The sequence below is a fragment of the Hyaena hyaena genome, unplaced genomic scaffold (genome assembly GCF_003009895.1).
Source record: "Hyaena hyaena isolate Hyena2069 unplaced genomic scaffold, ASM300989v1 scaffold_865, whole genome shotgun sequence".
NCBI classification, from domain to species: Eukaryota; Metazoa; Chordata; class Mammalia; order Carnivora; family Hyaenidae; genus Hyaena; species Hyaena hyaena.
In genome coordinates, this window is record NW_024081498.1 from 421,176 (window position 1) to 444,191 (window position 23,016).

Genomic DNA, 23,016 nt, shown 5'->3' on the forward strand with positions numbered 1-23,016 from the left:
ATTTATTATTTTAATCTCTTTAAATCCTTATTCTTTTTTTAAGGGCCAGATTTTTAGAAAAAAATGTATTTATTTTGGGGGGAGGAGGGAGCAGAACGAGAGGGGGAGATAGAATCCCAAGCAGCCTCTGCACTGTCAGTGCAGGGCCCTATGCAGCTCTTGAACTCATAAGCCATGACATTATAACTTGAGCTGAAGTTGGATGTTTAACTGACTGAGCCACCTGGACACCTCTAAATTCTTATTCTTTAATGTTTTTAAAATGTTTTATTTATTTCTTAGAGGGAGACAGCATGAGCAGGGGAGGGTCAGAGAGAGAGGGAGACACAGAATCCAAAACAGGACCCAGGCTCTGAGCCAGGTGTCAGCACAGAGCCTGACGCGGGGCTGGAATACACAAACGGTGAGATCATGACCTGAGCCGAAGTCGGATGCCCAACCGACTGAGCCACCCAGGCACCCCTAAATTCTTATTCTTTAAGCTGAGCTCTTCTAGGCTCGGGATTGTATTTATCTTACCTTTTTTCCTCATTCCTTGTCAAAGTCTGCTTCATCCCTCTCTCTATTTTCCCTTTCCCCATTTTCTCTTTCTCCTCTTCTTTCCTTTAACAAATATTTATAGAGGATCTACTACATACTTCCTCTGTTAAAGGAACTAACTCCGTGTTTATTGAATCGGTGGGAAGAAATATGAAATCTAGGAAGACATTACTAACTGTATTAGTCTGTTATTTTAATCATTCTAAGCATGAAGATAATAGGTCCTTGCCTTTAATATAGGGACAACCTATCAATTTCATAAACTACTGGGAAATGTCTGGATAGAAGTATTAAGGGAAAACATAAATGATAGTTCTTTTGGTTTTGTGTAATTTGGACTCAGATCATGTTCAGTGTTGAAATCTGTCCTTGGCTTTCCTTTGTCAGCCAGAGGCATAACTTCTGACTGTTGATTGCAGCCATGGGTTAACCACATGCATATTTACCTATACAAAGTAACAACTAATTTGGGCCAAAAAGAGGAGAGTAATTTTGTTATTCTTTGCCATTGGAGTTGACCTCTGGTAAAAGTAGGTATATGTTTGGAGTAGTACTTAGCTGAAAATGTATTACATCTAAAATACCTTACTGAAGAATAACAAAAGTAGATAGTTTTTATAGAAAAATTACCCTCTGCAACAACTTAATGGTCCTATGAGGTAAATGGTGGCATTCCCATTGATGGATGAAGAAACAAAAGCTAAGAGATGGCAAGTGAGTTGTCTGAGGTCACACAGCTGGTGAGGCAGCAAAGTTAAGATTCAAGCCTAGGTCTGTGATTGAGACCATGACCATTTCTTTATGCTGCCGTTCTTCCCTTCCCATTCTCAGACTCATGTCCAAGTTGAAGAGAGTGAATTAACCATGGTAATTGGAATTTGAGATACCAAATTACTGAATTACTTGATCTTTGGCAAGTTACTTAATCTTTTTCATCCCATTTTGTCACATGGATAATAACACCTGCCTACCAAGACTATAATGAGGAATATGTGAGGTGATGTATGTAAAAAGATATTGTGAACTATAAAAAGCCCTATACTAATGCTCCGTGGTATATTATTAATGCTATCTTTTTACACACTTTAACATACTAATTTTGCTTCCTGAATATTTCCTGTTGTCATTTTTTTAAATTTTTTTTATTTATTTTTTTATTTCTAGGAGAGAGAGAGAGAAACAGCATGAGCAGGGGACAGTCAGAGAGAGAGGGAGACACAGACTCTGAAATAGGCTTCAGGCTCTGAGCTGGCTGTCAGCACAGAGCCCGACGCGGGGTTCGAACCCACGAATCGCGAGATCATGACCCAAGCGAAAGTCGGACGCTTAACCGACTAAGCCACCAGGCGCCCCTCCTGTTGTCATTTTTAACTAAGATGCTTGGCAGCAACTTTTAAAGCATGATAGTGACTGCATTTTATTAATAAAAAAAGTTACTTCTTTAGGTGTAAAAAGTTCAGATGGTTTTAAGATTAAAAAAATACATTTTTAACTGTTTGAAGAACTAAATGTGCTTAACTATTTAAACTTCATTCTCCTAGTTCCTTCTACACCACACATTTTTACACGTGTCCATTTTAAAGTGGATTATTTATATAGGTGTTTAATTGTATAAATTCTTTATATATTTTGGATACTAACCCTTTATTGGATATGTCATTTGCAAACATCTGCCATTCAGTAGGTTGTCTTAGTTTTGTTGATAGTTTCCTTTGCGGAGCAAGAGTGTTTTATTTTTATGTAGTTATAGTAGTTTGTTTTGGTTTTGTTTCCCTTGACTTAGGAGACATACCTAGAAAAATGTTGCTATGCCAGTGTCAAAGAAATTACTGCATGTATTCTATCGTAGGCGTTTAATGGTTTCATATCTAAATAAATGGCCTCCTTTTAAACTAGTTAACCTATTGATTAAACTGGAAAATGTATGCCATTCCCCCGCATAGGCACTGTGGCTTTGGAGTTAGATTTGGTTTCAAATTTCGACAATAGAAAAAAAAAAAAGTTAAAGCATTGGGAAAGAAGTTAATGTATTTGCACCTCAGTATTTACTTTCTAACGTGTGTATGGCAGTGGTGCTTCTCTCCCAGTAGTTGAGAAAATGAGAGGAGGTAGTATGTGAACATAGCTCCTTAATAACAAAGTGCTATATGAATAGTATTTTGACAATTGCTCATTTATGGAAATTTGCATATAACAATAATTTAAGTATAGTACTTGATTTAAAAAAAATTTTTTTTTTTTTTTATTTTTAGGAGAGAGAGAGCGACAGCGTGAGCAGGGGAGGGTCAGAGAGAGAGGGAGATACAGACTCCGAAATAGGCTCCAGGCTCTGAGCTGGCAGTCAGCACAGAGCCCGACGCGGGGCTCAAACCCACGAACTGTGAGACCATGATCTAAGCGAAAGTCGTATGCTCAACCGACTAAGCCACCCAGGCGCCCCAGTATAGTACTTGATTTTTTAAAAAATCTCTTCCACATGATGAAATTCTTAGTATAAGTACTATACATTTAACAAATATCCAATGGTATAATAGTATAAACTTTATAATTTTGAATATAAGGATGAGGTATTTGTTAAACTCTTTTATACAGTGATGACATGCATTGAACTATTTGTATAATATATAGCATATATATATTTATGTATTTCTACATTATAAATGATATAAGTGTGTGTTTTTATAGGTTTGCCTGAATCCATCATTGCAGCTGCATGTTCAAGAAATGGCCAGAGGGTTCTGCATATTGATTCGTAAGTTTATCAATGGTAGCATTAATACTTCCTAAATATCTCTAACAAAGTCACAATTTAAATACATACATGTGTATACATATGTGTCTATATTTATCATGTATAAACTATTGAAGTTAGAAAAATGTTTGGAATTGTTTTAGTTTTACCCAAAATATGTGAAATATATGAAATACAAGTTTTACAGTTTACTCTGTGAAGTAGTGATCTGTCTTTGAGAATTAACCAAATGTAGCATAATTTTTTTCATGAGTGATTTTGTTTTTTAAATGATAAGTAATTATCCAAGGAACTGGGAAGCCTCATTTGCTTTTTTCCTTACATAAATGTGAGGCTGTATACAAACTGTATGTGCTCTTGTGTTTTGGGCTTCACATTTTATTTGTTATTGAAGTATATTTCACATACAACATTATCTTAGTTTCAGGTATATGACATAATGATTGGACACTTTCATACATTGGGAAATATCACCACAATAAGCCTAGTTACCATTTGTCACCAAAGTTAAAACATTGTATTTTCTTGTGATAGGAACTTTTAAGATTTACTTTCTTACTCTTTCAAATTTGCAGTTGGCATTATTGACTATAGTCACCATGCTATACGTTATATCCCCATGACTTATTTTGTAATTGGAAGTTTGTACCTCTTGATCCTAATTTATTTTATATACTGCTCCCCAAATCCCCACCCCTTGGCAACCAATAATCTGTTCTATCTATGACATTGGTTTTGTTTTGTTTGTTTTCTTTTATAGATTCTACATTTAAGTGAAATTATATGGTATTTGCCTTTCTCTGACTTACTTCACTTAGCATAATACCCTCAGGTTCTATTAATGTTGTCTCAAATGGCAAGATTTCCTTTTTTTTTTATGGTGAGTAGTATTTGTGTGTGTGTGTGTGTGTGTGTGTATAAACCTTTATCCATTCATCTATCAGTTTATACTTTGGGTTTTTCTCCATATCTTGGCTATTGTAAATAATGCTACGGTGAACATAAGGGTGCATATAAATTTTTGAATTAGTGTTTTCTTTGGATAAATACCCATAAGTGGAATTACTGGATCATATAGTGGTTCTATTTTTAATATTTTGAGGAAACTCCATACTGTTCCCTCTAGAGACTGTACCAATTTACATTCTCACCAGCAGTGCATGATGGTTCTCTATTCTCCTCATCTTTACCAACACTTGTTATTTCTTGATTTAAAAAATATTTTTTTTATTATTTAAAAATTTTAATTCTGACATAGCTAACAGTGTTACTAGTTTCAGGTGTACAATATAGTGATTCAGCAATTCTGCATATTTCTCAGTTCTCATCAAGATAATTGTATTCTTCATCCCCTTCACCTTTTTCACTCAACACCTCCCCTCTGATAACCATCTGTTTATTCTCTATAGTTAAGAATCCATGTTTTTATTTATATCTCTTTTCTTTGTTCATTTGTTTCTTAAGTTACACATATAAGTGAAAACATACAGTATTTGTCTTTCTCCGTCTGATTTCATATAGCATTATATTCTCTAGATCCATCCATGTTGTTACAAATGGCAAGATTTTATTCTTTTTTTTTGTGGCTAATATTTCCAGTGTCTGTGTGTGTGTGTGTGTGTGTGTGTGTGTGTATTCATTATCCATTTATATATCTACAGTCATTGGGCTGTTTCCATAATTTGGATATTGTAAATAATGCTGCAATAAACATAGGGGTGCATATATATTTTTGAATTGGTGTTTTCATATTCTTTGGGCAAATATCCATTAGTGGAATTACTGATTATATGGTAATTATCTTTTAAATTTTTGTGGAACTTCCATACTATTGTCCACAGTGGTTGCACTGTTTCCATTCCAACCAGTAGTGCACGAGGGTTCCTTTTCCCCCACATCTTTGTCATACTTGTTTCTTGTGTTTTTGATTTTAGTGATTCTGACAAATGTGAGGTGACTTATTGTAGTTTTGATTTATATTTCACTGATGATGAATGATGTTGAACATCTTTTCATATGTCTGTTGGTCATCTGAATGTCTTCTTTGGAGAGATGTCTGTTCATGTTTTCTGACCATTTTTAAATTGAGTTAATTATATTTTTTTCGAATTGAATTGCATAAGTTCTTTCTAGATTTTGGGTACTAATCCTTTATCAGATATGTTATTTGCAGATATCTTCTCCCATTCTGAAGGTTGCCTTTTAGTTTTGCTGATTGTTTCTTTTCTGTGTTGAAGGTTTTTATCTTGATGAAGTCCCAGTAGTTCATTTTTGCTTTTGTTTTCCTTGCCTGAGGAGACATATCTACAAAGATGTTGCTATAACTGATGTCGGAGAAATTACTGAGCTCTTTCAGAGGATTTTTATGGTTTCTGGTCTACGATTTACGTCTTTAATCCATTTTGAATTTATTTTTGTGAATATGTAAGAAAATGGTCCAGTTTCATTTTTTTGCATGTAGCTGTCCAGGTTTCCCAACACAATTTGTTGAAGAGACTGTCTTTTTCCCATTCGATATTCTTTCCTGCTTTGTTGAAGATTGATTGACCATACAATCATGAGTTTATTTCTGGGCTCTCTATTCTCTTCCATTGATCGATGTGTCTATTGTTGTTCCAGTACCATACCATTTTGATCACTACAGCTTTGCAGTATGTCTTGAAACTAGAATTATGATACCACCAGTTTTGTTCTTTTTGAAAATTGCTTTGGCTATTCAGAGTTTTTTGTGATTCCATATAGATTTTAGGATTTATAGATTTTAGGATTGCTTGTTCTAGTTCTGTGAAAAAAGCTGTTGGTATTTTGATAGGGATTGCATTAAATGTGTAGATGGCTTTGAGTAGTATGGACATTTTAATGATTGTTCTTCTAGTCCATGAGCATGGAATATCTTTCCATTTGTATCATCTTCAATTTCTTTCCTCAGTATTCTATAATTTTTAGAGTATGTCTTTTATCTCCTTGGTTAAATTTATTTGTAGATATTTTACTACTTTTGGTGAAAGCATAAGTGGGATTGTTTTATAATTTCTCTTTCTGCTATTTCATTATTAGCATACAATATGCAATGGATTTTTGTGTATCAACTTTGTATCCTGTGATTTAATTGAATTAATTTATTCTAGTAGGTTTTTCATGGAGTATAGTATTATGTCATCTGCAAAGATTGAAAGTTTTACTTCTTCCTTATCAATTTGGTTGTCTTTTATTTCTTTTTGTTGTCTAATTGCTGTGGCTAGGACATCCAGTACTATGGTAAATAAATGTGGTGAGAGCATACATCCTTGTCTTATTCCTGACCTTAGAGGGAAACCTCTCAGGTTTTTCCCCATTGAGGATAATGTCAGCTGTGGGTGTTTCTCATAAGGCCTTTATTATGTTGAGGAATGTTCCCTCTAAACCTGCTTTGATGAGGGTTTTCATTGTGAATGTAAGTTGTACTTTATCAGATGCTTTTTCTGCATCTATGAAATGATCATATGGTTTTATTGTTGCTCTTGTTAATGTGTTTTATCATGATGATTTGTAATTACTCTTTTTCTAAGATTCTTATTTTATTCATCTTTTAAAATTTTTATTTTTTATTTTTTTAAGATTTATTTATTTATTTTTGAGAGACCAAGAGAGAGTGTGATCAGGGTAGGGGCAGAGAGAGAGAGGAAACACAGAATCTGAAGCAGACTCCAGGCTCTGAGCTAGCTGTCAGCACAGAGCCCGACGCAGGGCTCAAACATACGAACCATGAGATCATGACCTGAGCCAAAGTCGGATGTGTAACCGACTGAGCCACCCAGGTGCCCTTATTATAGTCATCTTTTATAGCTATCTTGCTTAGTACCATTAGTCAATTTATGTGTAGCACTGTTAATCGTGTTGTCTCAAAGTGTTCAACCTAGTTTTCATAAAATTAACATTCTTTCTGCTCATAATTCACATAACTTAATTACACAGTTACATAATTAAGAATTGGGTACAAACGAAACTAGTGATAACATAAGACAGAACTCGGTTGGAGAGAGAGAAGTTGTCAGAAGTCTGCCAGCCCCCATTGTCTAGCACATCGTGGCAGGGAATGTTATACTGTATAGAAGGAATAGCAAGTGCCAATAATCTTTTTCAATGGATCTTCAGTTAAGTAGTCAATTAAGTGATTTTCTACTTGAGCCCAAAATGTTAACAATGGTAATTTCTAGTGAAATTACCTCTATTTTATATATTAAGTGAATTGAGTATTTGTGGAATTGTATCTTTTAATTTTGCTTAGATGATAATGTATGAATTAGACAAATTGATTTTATCCCAGTAATGTTCAGATCCTATAAACTTGTTCTTATTCTTCAAAACTTACTTATATATTTGTCAGTGAATTTATTTAAAATGAGAAAAATATTAGTGCCCGACTACTCTTGTTCTGTATGTAAATTATTCTCTACTTTGGATCAGAAATCCTGCCCAACTAGAGATTACATGGAAAAGAGTCAAGAGTGTTGACTCAGAATTCACCTAGACTGCAATGAAGCCTTTCTGGCAGACCCAGTCCTCTCCTTCCTCTCCTTTGTCCAGTGATAAGTAAACATTGACATTCATCCTAAGTGTCCTTTTCTAGATCAAGTGAAAACAGTACCATTTTTTTAAAATTCCGGTATAATCAACATATAGTGTTATATTGATTTCCAGAGTACAATATAATGATTCGATTCTATACATTACTCAGTGCTCATCATGATAAGTGTACTCTTAATCTCCTTCACCTATTTCACCCATCCCCCATCTCACCTTCCCTCTAGTAATTGGGAATGATTTTTTAAATGTATTGGATTTGTTTTAGTAATATTTTCTTGGGGCATCTATATTCCTCAGAGTTATTAGCCTGTAGTTATTTTTTTGTGGTGTCTTTGTCTGGTTTTGGCTTTAGGAAAATGCTGGCCTCATAGAATAAATTTGGAAACTTCCCTTCTTTTTGCATGTTTGGAATAGTTTGAAAAGAATAGGTATTAAATCTTTGTATGTTTGGTAGAATTTGCCTGTGAAACCATCTAATCTTGGACTTTTGTTTGTTATAGGAGTTTTTTGATTACTGATTCAATTTCTTTGCTGGTAATCTGTTCAAATTTTCTATTTCTTCCTGATTCAGTTTTGGGAGATTGTATGTTTCTACATATTTATCCTTCCTTCTTCTAGGTTGTCCAATGTGTTGGCATATAATTTTTCATAATATTCTCCTGTGTTTCTCTGGTGTTCATTTATTTCTGTTCTTTCATTTCTGATTTTATTTGAGTCTTCTTTTTTTGGTGAATCTAGTTAAATGTTTATCAATTTTGTTATGTTTTCGAAGAATAGCTCCTGCTTTCATTGATGTGTTCTATTATATTTTTAGTTTCTGTTTTATTTATTTCTCCTCTAATGTTTATTATTCCCTTCCTTCTTCTGGTTTTGGGTTTTGTTTGTTCTTTTTCCAGCTCTTTTAAGTGTAAGGTTAGGTTGTTATTTGAGATTTTTCTTGCTTCCTGACGTAGACTTGTACTGCTATAAATTTCCCTCTAGAACAGCTTTTGCTGCCTCCCAACGAGTTTAGATTGTTATGTTTTCATTTTCATTTGTCTCTATTTTTTGATTTCTTTGATTTATTGGTTGACCCATTCATTGTGTAATAGCATGTTATTTAATTTCCATGTATTTGTGCTCCTTCCAGATTTTTTCTTTCTTCTTTTAATGTTTCAGCCACTGAGTTTATTGTAATTTGTTATGGCAAGTATAGAATTTGACATTAGTATTTATATTTTTGTGGTTACCTGTTCTTTTTTTAATGTATTTTTTAAAATTTAAATCCAAGTTAGATGACATATAGTATAATAATGATATCAGGAATAGAATTTAGTGCTTCATCACTTACATATAATAGCCAGTGCTCAGCCCAACAAGTGCTCTCCTTAATGCTCATTGCCCATTTAGCCCATCCCCACACCCAAAACCCCTCCAGCAACCCTCAGTTTGTTCTCTGTATTTAAGAGTCTCTTATTGTTTGTCTCCCGCTCTGATTTTATCTTATTTTTGCTTCCCTTTCTGTATGTTCATCTGTTTTGTTTCTTCATTTCTACTTATGAGTGAAATCATATGATTTTGTCTTTCTCTGACTTATTTCACTTAGCATAATATGCTCAAGTTCCATCCACGTTGTTGCAAATGGCGAGATTTCATTCTTTTTGATTGCTTAGTAATATTCCAGTGTGTGTGTGTGTGTGTGTGTGTGTGTGTGTGTGTGTATGTGTGTGTGTACATTTTCTTTATCCATTCCCAGATTTTTTTCTTGTGGCGGATTTCTATTATATTGTAGTTAGAAAAGATGCATGGTATGACTTTGATTTTTTTTGAATTTGTTGAAAATACGTGGTCTGTTCTAGAGAACCTTCCATGTGAACTTGAAAAGAATGTATTCTGGTGTTTTAGGATTGTTCTCAATATGTCTGTTAGATTCATATGATGCAGTGTGTCATTCAAAGCTGCTCTTTTCCTTTTTAATTTTTTGTTTGGATTACCTGTCCATTGATGAAATGGAGTGTTTAAGCCTCCTATTATTAATTAATTAATTCCTTTATGTTTGTTGTTAGCTGATTTACATATTTGGGTGCTCCCATGTTTGGTACATGAATATTTGCATATTTTCTTGGTGGATTGTTTCCTTTATGATTATATAGTGTCATATATATAGTGTCCTTTTTTTTTGTTTCTTGTTCTGTTTTATCTGAGAGAAGTGCTGCTAGTCCAGCTGCTTTTCCACATATAGTTGCCTGATAAATGCATCTCCATCCCTTCACTTTCAATCTGAATGTGTCACTTAGTCTGAAATGAGTCTCTTCTAGGGACCATAAAGATTTTTTTAAAATCCATTTTGGCATCGTATGGTGTTTGGCCCTTTTACATTCAATATAATTATTGATAGGTAAGTGGTTAGTGCTATTTTCTTACCCATTTTATGGTTGTTTTTGTAGTTCCTCTCTGTTCCATTCTTCCTTTGATGTCTTCTGTCATGGTTAGTTGGCTTTCTTTAGTAATATACTTGGATTCTTTTTTATTTTTTGTCTATCTATTGCTGGTGTTTTATTTGAGGTTACCATTCTGTTTGTACGTAACATCTTATGCATATAGCAGTCTGTATTAAGTTATTGAATGCTTAAGGTTGAACTCAGTCTTTACGCCTTTACCCCTAATGTTTTAGGTATACGATGTCATACTTTACATCCCTTTTTTTTGTGCATCTCTTAACTGGTTTTTATAGGGATACTTTATTGCTTTTGTTCTTCCTATTTTTCTTACTCATGCTTATGGCTGGTCTTTTCCACTTAGAATCTCCTGTAATATTTCTTGTAGGACTGGCTTAGCAGTCATAAATTCCTTTAACCTTTGCTTGTCTAGGAAACTGTCTTTCTTTCTATTCTGAGTGATAGACTTGCTGGATAGAGTATTCTCGGCTGTGGGTTTTTTCTTTTAATACCTTGAATATATCATGCCACTCTTTTAAGGCTTGCCAAGTTTCTGCTGAAGAAAATCATCAGATAGTTGTATGGAATTTCCCTTATGTGTAACTGTTTTCTTTTGTTGCTTTGAAACTTCTCTTTATCACTACTCTTTGCCATTTTAATTACTATATGTCTTGGTGTGGACCTCCTTGGATTGATTTTCTTGGGCAATCTTTATCCCTTTTTGATCTTGATTTTCCATTTCTCCAGATTCAGGAAGTTTTCTTTTTCTTTTTCTTTTTTTTAATTTTTAATGTTTTATTTATTTTTGAGAGAGAGAGACAGCATGAGCAGGGGAGGGTCAGAGAGGGAGACACAGAATCCGAAACAGGCTCCAGGCTCTGAGCTGGCGGTCAGCACAGAGCCTGACGCAGGGCTTGAACCCACGAACTGTGAGATCATGACCCGAGTCAAAGTCAGACACTTAACCGACTGAGCCACCCAGGCGCCCCAGATTCAGGAAGTTTTCAGCTATTATTTTTTCAAATAAATCTTCTGACCTGTTTCTCTCTTCTCTTTCTCAGATCCCTGTAATGTAAAAGTTATTGTGCTTGATGATGTTGCCGACTTTGAAAATGTGTTTTCATTTTTCATTTTTTTGTCTCTCCTGTTCAGTTCAAATACTTAGCATAATCTGTTCTCCAGGTAGCTGATCCCTTGTTCTGCTTTCTCCTGTCTGCTATTTATTCCCTCTAGTTCATTTTTAATTTTAGTTATTGAGTTCTTCATCTCTGATGGGTTGTTTTTTATGTTTTCTATCCCTTTGTTAAGAGTTTCACTGAGATCCTCCAGTCTTTTCTCAAGTCTAGTGCATATCTTTATGACCATTATGTTAAATTCCTTATCAAGAGTATTACTTATCTCTGTTTTGTTTAGCTCTCTTTGCTGTGATCTTCTCCTCTTCTTTCATTTGGGACATATTCCTCTGTCTCCTCATTTTGTATAGTTCTCTGTGTCTGTTTCTTTGTGTTAGGAAAGTCAACTACATCTCCTTCTCTTGAAAGTAGTGGCCTTATCTAGAAGAGGTCCTGTAGTGCTCTGCAGTGTAATGTTCCCTATTTAATAGAACCTGGCACTTAGGAGTATCTGCTATGTGTGTTGCATGCTCCCTACTGTTGTGGCTGAGTTGCTTTTCCATTCAGTCCAGTCATCTCTGATGGCTCTCTTTGCCTATTGTGGGTAGGGTTTGGTCCTTGTGTTGTTAGTTGGCTAGTCTTGGGCTCCCCTTCGGCTTGAGTTGAGTCAGAACAGGCATTTGCCAGAGATCCAGTAGTACCAAAATGCTGGGTAGTCTCCTTGTATTGTTCCCTGAGAAGCTTTCATTGGTGGTCAGGGCCTGCAGTCAGACCAGCTTTCTGCCCCCCGCCCACCATGGGGCTGTCCTCAGAATGTTGTGTGTGATTATCTTTCCCTCTTCCCAGGATAGAAATCACTTTGGAGTTGTGCTGGTCCCTGTCAGAGATGCTTGCACCTTGCCAGGCTTGTGGCACTGCTTTAGATGGACTCTGTTCAAGGACATATTGGAAGGGGAGTGTCTACAGGAGAACACAGGGGTGGGGCTTGCTTGTTAAGTAGTCAGTGTAGGCACTGTGCTTGTTCCTGCAATTGTTCATGTGTCTAGGCTGGGAGGAAGGGGAAGGAAATGGTGCCTGCCAGCTCCTTTGTTCCTGGAGAAGTCTCCCAGCAATCCTTGCTCATCCAGCACAGGCTTTTATTTTTTTAATTTTTTAAAATGTTTTATTTATTTCTGAGAGAGAGAGAGAGAGACAGCGTGAGCAGGGGAGGGTCAGAGAGAGAGGGAGACACAGAATCTGAAACAGGCTCCAGGCTCTGAGCTAGCTGTTAGCACAGAGCCTGATGTGGGACTTGAACCCGTGAACCAGGAGATCATGACCTGAGCCGAAGCCTGACGCTTAACTGACTGAGCCACTCAGGCGCCCCAAGCACAGGCTTTTAAATTAATAAATAAATCTCCTTCCCAAATGCCCTATGTGTTTTTCAAACTGCTGCTTCTGCACTGTATTTTCATAGGGCTACTTGTTGTGCTGTCTTTTAAGGGCAGGGACCTAGTTTCTTATAGCCCTCATAGCTTTCCCAGAACCAAGCCTGCTGATTTTTAAAGTTCCTAATGTGAAGCCATGCTGGTTGTAAGAACTTGCAGAATTATGCCCCTCTGGTTTTCAAAGCCAAATGTTATGGGGATTCATCTTCCCCATGGGAGTTCCCCATCCCTGGAGTGCTCTGGTGTGAGGGTCTGTTTCTCTCCCCTTGTATCCGCTTTCCTCCTCTCTCCTTCTCCCTGCCTTAGACAGTCCCTGGGTTCCTTCAGCTCCGGACCACTTCTGTGCCCTTCCTACCCATTTCAGTGTGGACTCTTCTCTACATTTATCTGAAGAGAGTCTGTTCTGTCCAGTCTTCAGGTCATTTTCTGGGTTTTACATCAATGTGGGTATTACCTGTGGGATGAGGTAGCTTGGGATCTTCCTGCCTTGTCATTTTCTTCAGGAGTTCCTCTTGAAATTTTGATAATAGCCATTTTGACAGTTGTGAGGTGGTATCTCTTAGTGGTTGTGATTTGCATTCCTTAATGATTAATGATATTGAGCTTATTTTCATGTGCGTGTTGGTCATCTGTATGTCTTTGGAAAAATGTCTGTTCAGGTATTCTGCCCATCTTTTAATTGGGTTATGTGTTATTTTTGTGTTGAGTTGTAGTTCTTTTTATATTTTGGAGCTTACCTCATTATTATTATTGTTATTATCGTTTGTAAATATCTTATCTTTCAATAGATTACCTTTTTATTTTGTTGATGATTTACTTCACTGTGCATAAGCTTTTTCATGTAATGTAGACCCATGTATTTATTTTATTAAAAATTTTCATGTTTATTTTTCAGAGAGAGAGAGAGAGAGAGAAAGACAGAGCACAAGTCGGGGCAGGGCAGAGAGAGAGGGAGTCACAGAATCTGAAGCAGTCTCCAGGCTCTGAGCTGTCAGCACAGAGCCTGATATGTGGGTCGAACTCAAATGGTGAGATCATGACCTGTGCCAAAGTTGAATGCTCAACTGACTGAGCCACACAGGCACACTAGTTTATTTTTGTTTTTGTTACCATCACCTTTGGAGTCTGATCTAAAAAAAAATATATATATATATATATTGCCAAGACTGAAGTCAAAGAAATTACCGCATACATTCTTTTCTAGGTCTCTACTTTATGGTCTTACATTCAAGTCTTTAATTGACTTTGAGTTAATTTTTGTGTATGGTATAAGATAGTGTTCCAGTTTCATTCTTTTTCATGTGACTCTCTAGTTTTCCCAGCACCATTCTTTGAAGAGGCTGGAGGAGGATTTTATAATCTATGTGCTAGGCACTGCTTTAAGTGCTTTCATTCCTATTTTACAGATAAAGAAACTGAGGCTTTAAAGTGTAAGGTTATTGGCTAAGGTCATGCAGCTAGTAACACACACAGTGGGATTTAAACCCAGTTTCATCTGATCTGAAAGTCTTGATTAATAGCACTGCGTTAATTCTCTTAGTTAACAATTATTACCATGTATTATGTGTTCCAAGATGACCAAACTAATATCTTGCCTCTAAAGTTGCTCCTAGTGAAGTCAGAGGAAACATTCATGCAGTTCTAATTACAGGACAGTATAACAGAGCTCTTCTATAGAAGTATGCAGAGCTATGGAGGCACAGAGATTGTTTCTTCTGGCTATAGACCTATAAGCTTCATAGAAGATTATATTGGATTTGAGTAGTTCTGACTGGTTTGACTAGTTTCATCGTTAGTTTTGTGATGCTGTAGCATTTTGTCCATAGGGAGTGGCATTAATAAAAGCAGAGACTTGCAGGCACTTGGCTCACTCAGGCAGTGTTGAGTGTTTGGTTGGGACTGTTGTATTAGATACGTAGCAGAGAAAGTCAGTGTCCAGAGATATGGCTGGAGAATGAAGTTGGAAGTTTTGAAGGGTCCTATAGTGATGCTGAGGATTTTGGATATGACTATAGAGGCATTAGTGAGCCATTAAACATCCTTAAGCCAGGGAGTATTAAAATGTGATCTGCCAAGACCTGATCATATGGCTGTAATGTAGAGATTGGGTTGGAAGGAGAAGACGCTAAAAACAGGGAAAACTTTGAGGCCACTAATGAATATATAAGATAAAAGGTAGGGCCTAAAATAAGTCAGCAGTGGTAGGGATGGCAAGGATAATAGAGGTTTGAGAAATGAATTAGAATTGACACAATGAAGAAGGAATGATGAGTGAATTCAAGATTTTTTAGAATAGGCAGTTGTAAGAATGGTATTTAATGAAATGGGGTAACTGAGAGGTAAAACCAAATTGGGGATGGGTAAAAAAATAATAAATTTGTCTTTTTGACATGTAGAGATGAAACTTAATCAGGGATATTTAATGAATGGAGTTGTCCAATAAGCTGATGACTCAACTGTATATTCAGCTCTAAAATAGGTGAGTCTGGAGCTCACCAGAGGTGCTCAGATTGGAGATACCAATTTGTAAGTCATCAGCGGAGAAGTGATAATTGAGTCGGTAGGAATAGATCAGATCACAGAGGAAAACAAGAATTGAGGGCAACCTTTTTACATTACCTATTCATCTACGTGGTTTGGTTGTCTACAGGTGGATTTGAATGGGTGGACTAGTGTCAATGACTAATAATTCTCAACATAGGAAGGTCTCCGTCCAGCTCTAACTACTGGGGACTCAGCCTGGTATTTCATTCTGGGAGACTGACTTAACTGCCAAAACAACTTAATGTAGTCTCAAGAGACGCTTTTACACTACCAAGGAGGCCCACCTTCCTTGATCTTAGAATGAACAAATGGTGAAAGGAGCTTGGCTTTCTTGTGTGTCAGGTATGCGGAGCTTGTAGTAAATGAGAATTTGTGTAGGGAGTAAATTCAGTGTATTCTCTAGTCTATTCTATTATTTGTCAACCAGAAAGGTAGAAACATGTCATGATTTTTTATAGTATTACAATCAAACTTAAATGGGATAAATTCTCTTTTAATGTGCATTGTATTTTGTACTCTTTATAGCTGGCAAATCAATACTAGTAGACATACCACACTATTATTTTCCTACTCTTATCACATACAGAAAGATATTTGCACACATTAAAGTTGAGAAATGCAATAAAATTGGTTGTATTTTAGGTCCTGCAAATGAATAGTCTCTCCAGCTCTGGCACTAGAGTAGATGTAGTCATGAAATTATTTTCCCATTTTTATTATCCAGATGAATTGGAGAAGTAAAAATTAGACTTCCATGTAATATCTGTAAACAGATCTCATTGCCTTTACTTACAGCAAATCAGATTCCAGGATTTGTATTATATGCTTATTTTTATTATTTTATTTTATTTTATTTTTTTAAATGTTTTATTTATTTCTAGGAGAGAGAGAGAGACAGCTTGAGCAGGGGAGGGTCAGAGAGAGAGGGAGTCACAGGCTGAAACAGGCTCCAGGCTCTGAGCTGGCAGTCAGCACAGAGCCCGACGCGGGGCTCGAACCCACGAACCGCGAGATCATGACCTAAGCGAAAGTCGGACGTTTAACCGACTAAGCCACCCAGGCGCCCCAATAATTTTAAATATTCCAATTTTTTAGATTACATAAGACAGTATTTATAGTGGAAAGAGTATAGATCTTGGGGCCTGATATGCCCTGGGCTTAAATTCAGGTCATTTCCTAGCTGAGTGAGTTAAATGAGATACTCAAATTCTTGGTTATTTTTTTCTAATTTTAAAATGGGATAATTATAGCACCAATCTCTCAGGATTCTTGTGAACATTAAGTGATGATGACTAGAAAATGACTAGCCCAATAATACATATTATTCTATTTTTCTCCTTTCCCTTAACATGAAATTAAGGCAACATTTCTCAAAGAATGTTTTCTTGAACCTTAATCCCTCTAAATGCTTTTTTAAAAAAGTGCTCATTGGTCAACTAATTATTTCCCTCTTGGTGAGAACAAGCATTAACATATTTAACAGTGTTGAGAAGCTCTATCCTAAACAAATCTTTTTCTTTTTTTTTTTTTTTTGGTAGTTTAATTTTCTAAAACCCAGCATTTTCCAACTTTATTTTGTCATTGTACTTTTTTTTTTTTCTTGGAACACCTGTTAATAGACTTTGTTATTGATGGTGTACATTTTGGAAAAGGTGAATTTAGTAATCAGGTCCAGGTGCTTTTTTTTGAGTATAGTTGACACACAATGTTACATTGGTGTACATTTCGGAAAAGGTGAATTTAGTAATCAGGTCCAGGTGCTTTTTTTTTTTTTTTTTTTTTAAATTTTTTTTTTTTTTTTTTAGGAGGGTCAGAGAGAGAGGGAGACACAGACTCCGAAATAGGTTCCAGGCTCCGAGCCGGCAGTCAGCACAGAGCCCGACGCGGGGCCGAACCCACGAACCGCGAGATCATGACCTAAGCGAAAGTCGGACGCTTAACCGACCGAGCCACCTTGAGTATAGTTGACACACAATGTTACATTAGCTTCAGGTATCCAACTTAGTGATTTGATACGTTTATACATTATGCTATGTTTATCACAAGTATTTGATATGTAAGTATTTGGCTTCATTGAACCACAGGTACATTATAATATCCTATGGACTAAATAATGTTACCTAGTTTAGAACTTTGGGATTATATTGTAATGGATAGGATTAGGCTTTAGGAAACCTGAGTTTTAATCACAGTTCTGCCAACAGTAGCTGTGTTGCCCTAAGTAGACTTTTTTTTTTAACTTCTTTTAATCTTTAACCTTGAGAGAGAGAGAGACAGAGTGTGAACAGGGGAGGAACAGAGAGAGAGGGAGATACAGAATCCGAAGCAGCTCCAGGCTCCAAGCTGTCAGCACAGAGCCCGGCACGGGGCTCAAACTCACAGACCAAGAGATCATGACCTGAGCCAAAGTCGGAAGCTTACTGACTGAGCCACCCAGGTGCTTCCGCCCTAAGTAGACTTAATTTCTACGTAGACAAGTCTCAGGGTCCTCATCTGTAAAATAATACCTTATCTGCCTCATAAGATTGATGGAAAAATCCATGAGAAAATAGTTGTGAAAACAGTTTTGAAAATTTGAACTTCTGTCTGTGGAAGGGGTGTTATTACTAACAAGGAAATGGAATTGTAAGAACAGTGAATATAGAATAGGGGAGGCCTAGAAGTTGATCTGTACTGCTTCCCTTTTCAACTCCTGTATTTTTTAATAATTAAAACAATTTGTAGATGAATATGCCTGAATGTCTGTAGTTCTGTCTTTTGTCAGTGTTCTTGAACTTGCTTACAGAAGTCATTTCCCAGTACAGGATGTAGTTTAGCATCATGTCACTATGGGTGTTGCTGAATATTCAATATTGAATTATAATTATGATGCACGATGGAAAAGAAGATTGTTAGGATTTAATAGGCTCTACATAATAGGTTTAATACTAGCCTACTCATACAGCTCAACATTATGGCCACCTATGATTTCTTTCTTTTCGTCAGTAGATATTAAGCAAAATGGTGTTGCTTTGATAATAAATACTATGTCAAGGATGAGAAATCTCTTGTTATTATTTTAATACTGTTTTTTGTTCTTGTTTTATTGGTTGGTGTTAATGGAGATAATTTTGTAACTCATTTCCTTTCTGTATCTGGAAAATCTTAGGTAGTACTCTGAGTAAGTTTTGTAAAACTAGAAATGTTAGTATCATGTTTTCTGCGGTTTTAAGGTCAACATTTCATACAATGGAGAGCTATACCTCAGTGTTGTGATTTGGACTCTTTTTTTATCTTTGAAAATAAAAATGTTCACTTGTGATTTTTACTTTTTAGCTGAAAATTTTCGGTCACTTAAACATCATGGAACTTTAAAGGACTTTAGGGGCGCCTGGGTGGCTTAGTCGGTTAAGCGTCCAACTTTCGCTTAGGTCATGATCTCGCGGTTTGTGGGTTCGAGCCCCGCGTCGGGCTCTGTGCTGACTGCCAGCTCAGAGCCTGGAGCCTATTTCAGAGTCTGTCACTCCCTCTCTCTCTGACCCTCCCCTGCTCACGCTGTCTCTCTCTCTCTCTCCTAGAAATAAATAAAACATTTTAAAAAAATTAAATAAATAAAATAAAGGACTTTAGATATTAGTTTTATATTTGCTGTTTAAATACTATGAATATTCTTTCTAGTTCCACAAAGAGACTCTAGTTTTAAGGAAGTCTTTTCATCTTATAAAATCGTATTACTGGAATTAGAGATAAGCATCATCCTTCATCATAAACTACTTTTTCCTTTATTTGATGTACAGAGGCAGTTGTGACACAAAATTTGCAGAAAATGCTCCAGTCCCTTTTTTTCTCACTGTTTCCTTTCAGGAAGTTCTCACTTTGTCCTTAAAATAAATTGTATCTATGGAGTTTTAAAAAGAAAACCAGTAACCTAGCTTTGTTATTACCTGCAGAAACACTTTTAAAGAGAGTGGAAATAGTATTTTATAAACTGAATTTGAATGTCAGAGTTCTGAAGCTGTATTTTTAAAGATAAAATTTAAGAAAATATTTGGTGGACTTTAGTTTTTACTATTTCATTACAATAATATTCTAGAGAGCATGTTAGAATGTTATATTGATTTTTTTCATTTTGTCATATTGAGTTTGATACTTAAAGTCTTTTGCTTTTTCTTTAGGGAATATTATAAACCATACTTAGAACCGTACATATACAGGGGTGCCTGGGTGGCTTAGTTGGTTAAGCATCCAACTCTTGATTTTGGTTCAGGTCATGATCTCATGGTTTGTGAAATTGAGCCCGTATTTGGTTCTGCACTGACAGTGCAGAGCCTGCTTGGGATTCTCTGTCTCCTCTCTCTCTGCCCTTCCCCTAGTTGCACTCTTTTTCTCTCTCAAAATAAAAAAAATAAAAATAAAAAGAACCATGCATATACCAAAATGAACTTAGTAAAAAATCTGTTTTTTGTTTTTGTTTGTTTTTAAAGTAGGCTGTATGCCCTGTGTGGGGCTCAGTGTGGGTCTTGAGGTCTTGAACTCATGACTCTGAGATCAAGACCTGACGTGAGATCAAGAGTTGGGACACTTAACTGACTGAGCCATCTAGACACTCCAGTGCTGGTTTTATAGTGAGTTTATTAATAGTTATGTTATCCTCTTTTGTCAGAAAGGCCACAGTAATGAAAACCATGTTTCACCTTTTATATTCATTGTGTGAGATCACCAGATGCTATTGTTAAGAGCACATCAACAGAAAAGCTGAAAATGTGAGCTGCATGGAAAAATACTGGAACCAGTTAGCTCTCAAAAAACATGACCACGTATAGGGGAGAAGAAAGATTTTGACCATGAACTGACTTTAAGCTGTTTAATACTAGAAAGAAACAGCAAGATGGCTTTTCTTAGAGATTTGTTTTAGGTTTTTGATAATAGCATAAAATACTTTTGAGATTGGAACATCATGGTCAGTGTTTGAAAACTCATGTTAGGTTACTTTTGTTTTTCTAATAATTTATTATAGTTTTGAGATGTAGAAAAGTTGAAAAATTGTACTGTGAGCACGTTATCCCCAGTTAGATCCTGCCATTATAATTTTGCTGTATTTGCTTTATTACATAACCACACATGTATTCATATTTCTTTCTATTATTTCATCTTAATTCTTTTGTATGTTTCAAAGTAGACTGTACACAATCCAGTACCTTCACTCTGGTACACTTCAGCATGCATTTATTAACTAGAGTTCAGTATGTATTTATGGTTCTTTTTTCAGGATAAAATTACATCCAGTGAAATGCACAGATCTTACGTGTACCATTTAATAACGGGAAATGTATGCACTTGTGTAACTACAATCCTAATTGAGATAAATAATGTCATTACTCTAGAAAGTTCTCTCATGCCCCATCCAAGTCAAGTCCTGCCCTTACCCCCACCCTCAAAGGCAATCTCTCTTGGTATATTTTTTACTATAGATTAACGTGTTCTAGAATGTCATAACATTGGAATCATGAAGAATGTACTCTATTTGGGTAAAAGGTTTTTTCAGGCAGCATAACCTTTTGAGATTCATCTGTGTTGTTACCACTAGTTTATTCATTTTGATTGGTGAATAGTATCAATTTATCCATTCTCCTACTGATGGGTATTTGAATTCCCACCAGTTTGGAGCTATTGAGTAATAAAGCTACTGTGAAAAAGCTTATACAAGTATTTTGTGAACACATACTTTTCTGGTTTGTAAATACCTAGGAATGGAATTACTGGGTCATAGTGTAGATATACGTTTAGTTTTTTCAGAGACTGCCAAGCAGTTTTCCAAAGTGTTTGTACCATTTTACACTCCCATCAAAATGTATGACTATTCTGGCTCATTGGTGAATACACCAATATTTGGTATTGTTAGTCTTTTTAATTTTTTTTTTATAGTTTATTTTTGAGACAGAGAGAGACAGAGGATGAGTGGAGGAGGGGCAGAGAGAGAGGGAGACACAGAATCTGAAGCAGGCTCCAGCCTCTGAGCGGTCAGCACAGAGCCCAATGCGGGGCTTGAACCCACGAACTGCGAGATGATGACCTGAGCTGAAGTCGGACACTTAACCGACTGAGCCACCCAGGTGCCCCTAGTCTTTTTAATTTTAACTGTTCTGGTGGATGTGTAGTGGTATCCCATTATGTTCATTTTTAACTCTTATTTTAATGTGTACTTATCTCCCATCCAAGTACTAACCTGGCCTGACCCTGCTTAGCTTCTGAGATCACACCAAATTGGGCACATTCAGGGTAGTATGGCTGTAGACTAATGTGTACTTATTTAATGACTAATAATGTTGAGTACCTTTTTATGTGCTCATGAACCATATCTATTCCTTTGTGAAATGTCTGTTCAAACCCTTTGCCCATTTTAAAATTTGAATATTTGTCATATTATTAAATTGAAAGAGATCTTTATATATCCTGGATACAAGTCCTTTGTCAGATATGTTTTAGGAATATTTTCGACTAGTTTGTGCCTAACCCATTCATTTTTAAAAAATGTTCTATTTTAAAATAGAAGAACAGAGAGAGAGAGAGAGGGAGAGAGAGAGAACACAAGTTGGGGAGGGATGGAAAGAGGGGGAGAGAGAATCCCACACTCCACACTGTCAGTGCAGAGCTGGATGTGGGGCTCAATCTCATGAATCATGAGATCATGACCTGAGCCGTAATCAAGAGTCAGACAGTCAACCAGCTGAACCACTCAAGTGCCCTGGAACTTCTTATTCATGACCTTTTGGTGGCTTAAGAGAAATCTAAATATCTCAACAAAAAATATAGACAGTGTTTTTTTTTTTAACATCCAGGATATTTTCTAGTTTTATTGAGTGTTATATATAGAGGATGGGAAGGGATGGTGGAAGTGTATTATTCTTAGACAAGGGAAAAGAGGGTATAAGTTTCTATTGGAAAGATGACTAATTCTAACACTCCCTCTCTCTTCACTCTCTCCTCTTCTCTATACTGGCTGTTGCTCACCTTCTCCTGCTGTTCTCTCTGACCTAAGGGATTATAGCTTCCAGGCTTCCTGATTCCAATATGTTAATAACAGTGGCCATCTAGAATTATTAATATAGCTGAAATTCTATATAAATTTTAAAGGCAACCAGAGATTATTTTTTTTTTAATTTTTTAATGTTTATTTATTTTTGACAGAGAGAGAGTGTGAGTAGGGGAGGGGCAGAGAGAGAGGAAGACACAGAATCTGAAGCAGGCTCCAGGCTCCGAGTTGTTAGCACACAGCCTGATGCAGGGCTCAAACTCACAGACCATGAGATCATGAGCTGAACAGAAGTCAGACGCTTAACTGACTAAGCCACCCAGGCACTCCAAGTCCCTCTAGAGATTCTGGATGGTGTATGAATTTGCATTATCTCTGAGAGAACTATCAGATTATAAGTAATGTACTGATCCTTATTAATAGATCTACTTTCACAGATGTTTGATTTAACCATTTTCTATGTTAGAGCAAAGATAGTGATTATTGGTAAAATACTTGTGACTGTTCTGAAGGCCTGTGTCAACATTTGGTTAAGGAGAAAATATGTCAGAATGTTGAAGGGATCTCTAGTAGCATAATGGATGAGTAATTTTGGATATTAAAGGTTTTAGTTTTTGTTTCATATTAAAAAGAGCTTTTATAAGTT

At 36.1% G+C, this 23,016-nt stretch overlaps 1 protein-coding gene across 1 annotated transcript in view; it reads left to right on the forward strand.

Annotated features, from left to right (window-relative positions):
- Positions 1-23,016, forward strand: part of CHM (CHM Rab escort protein) — a 247,159-nt gene that overhangs the window by 22,806 nt on the left and 201,337 nt on the right. The window contains 1 exon segment of the mRNA XM_039220144.1: positions 3,226-3,292. Within this exon segment, the coding sequence (XP_039076075.1) occupies positions 3,226-3,292 (67 nt within the window).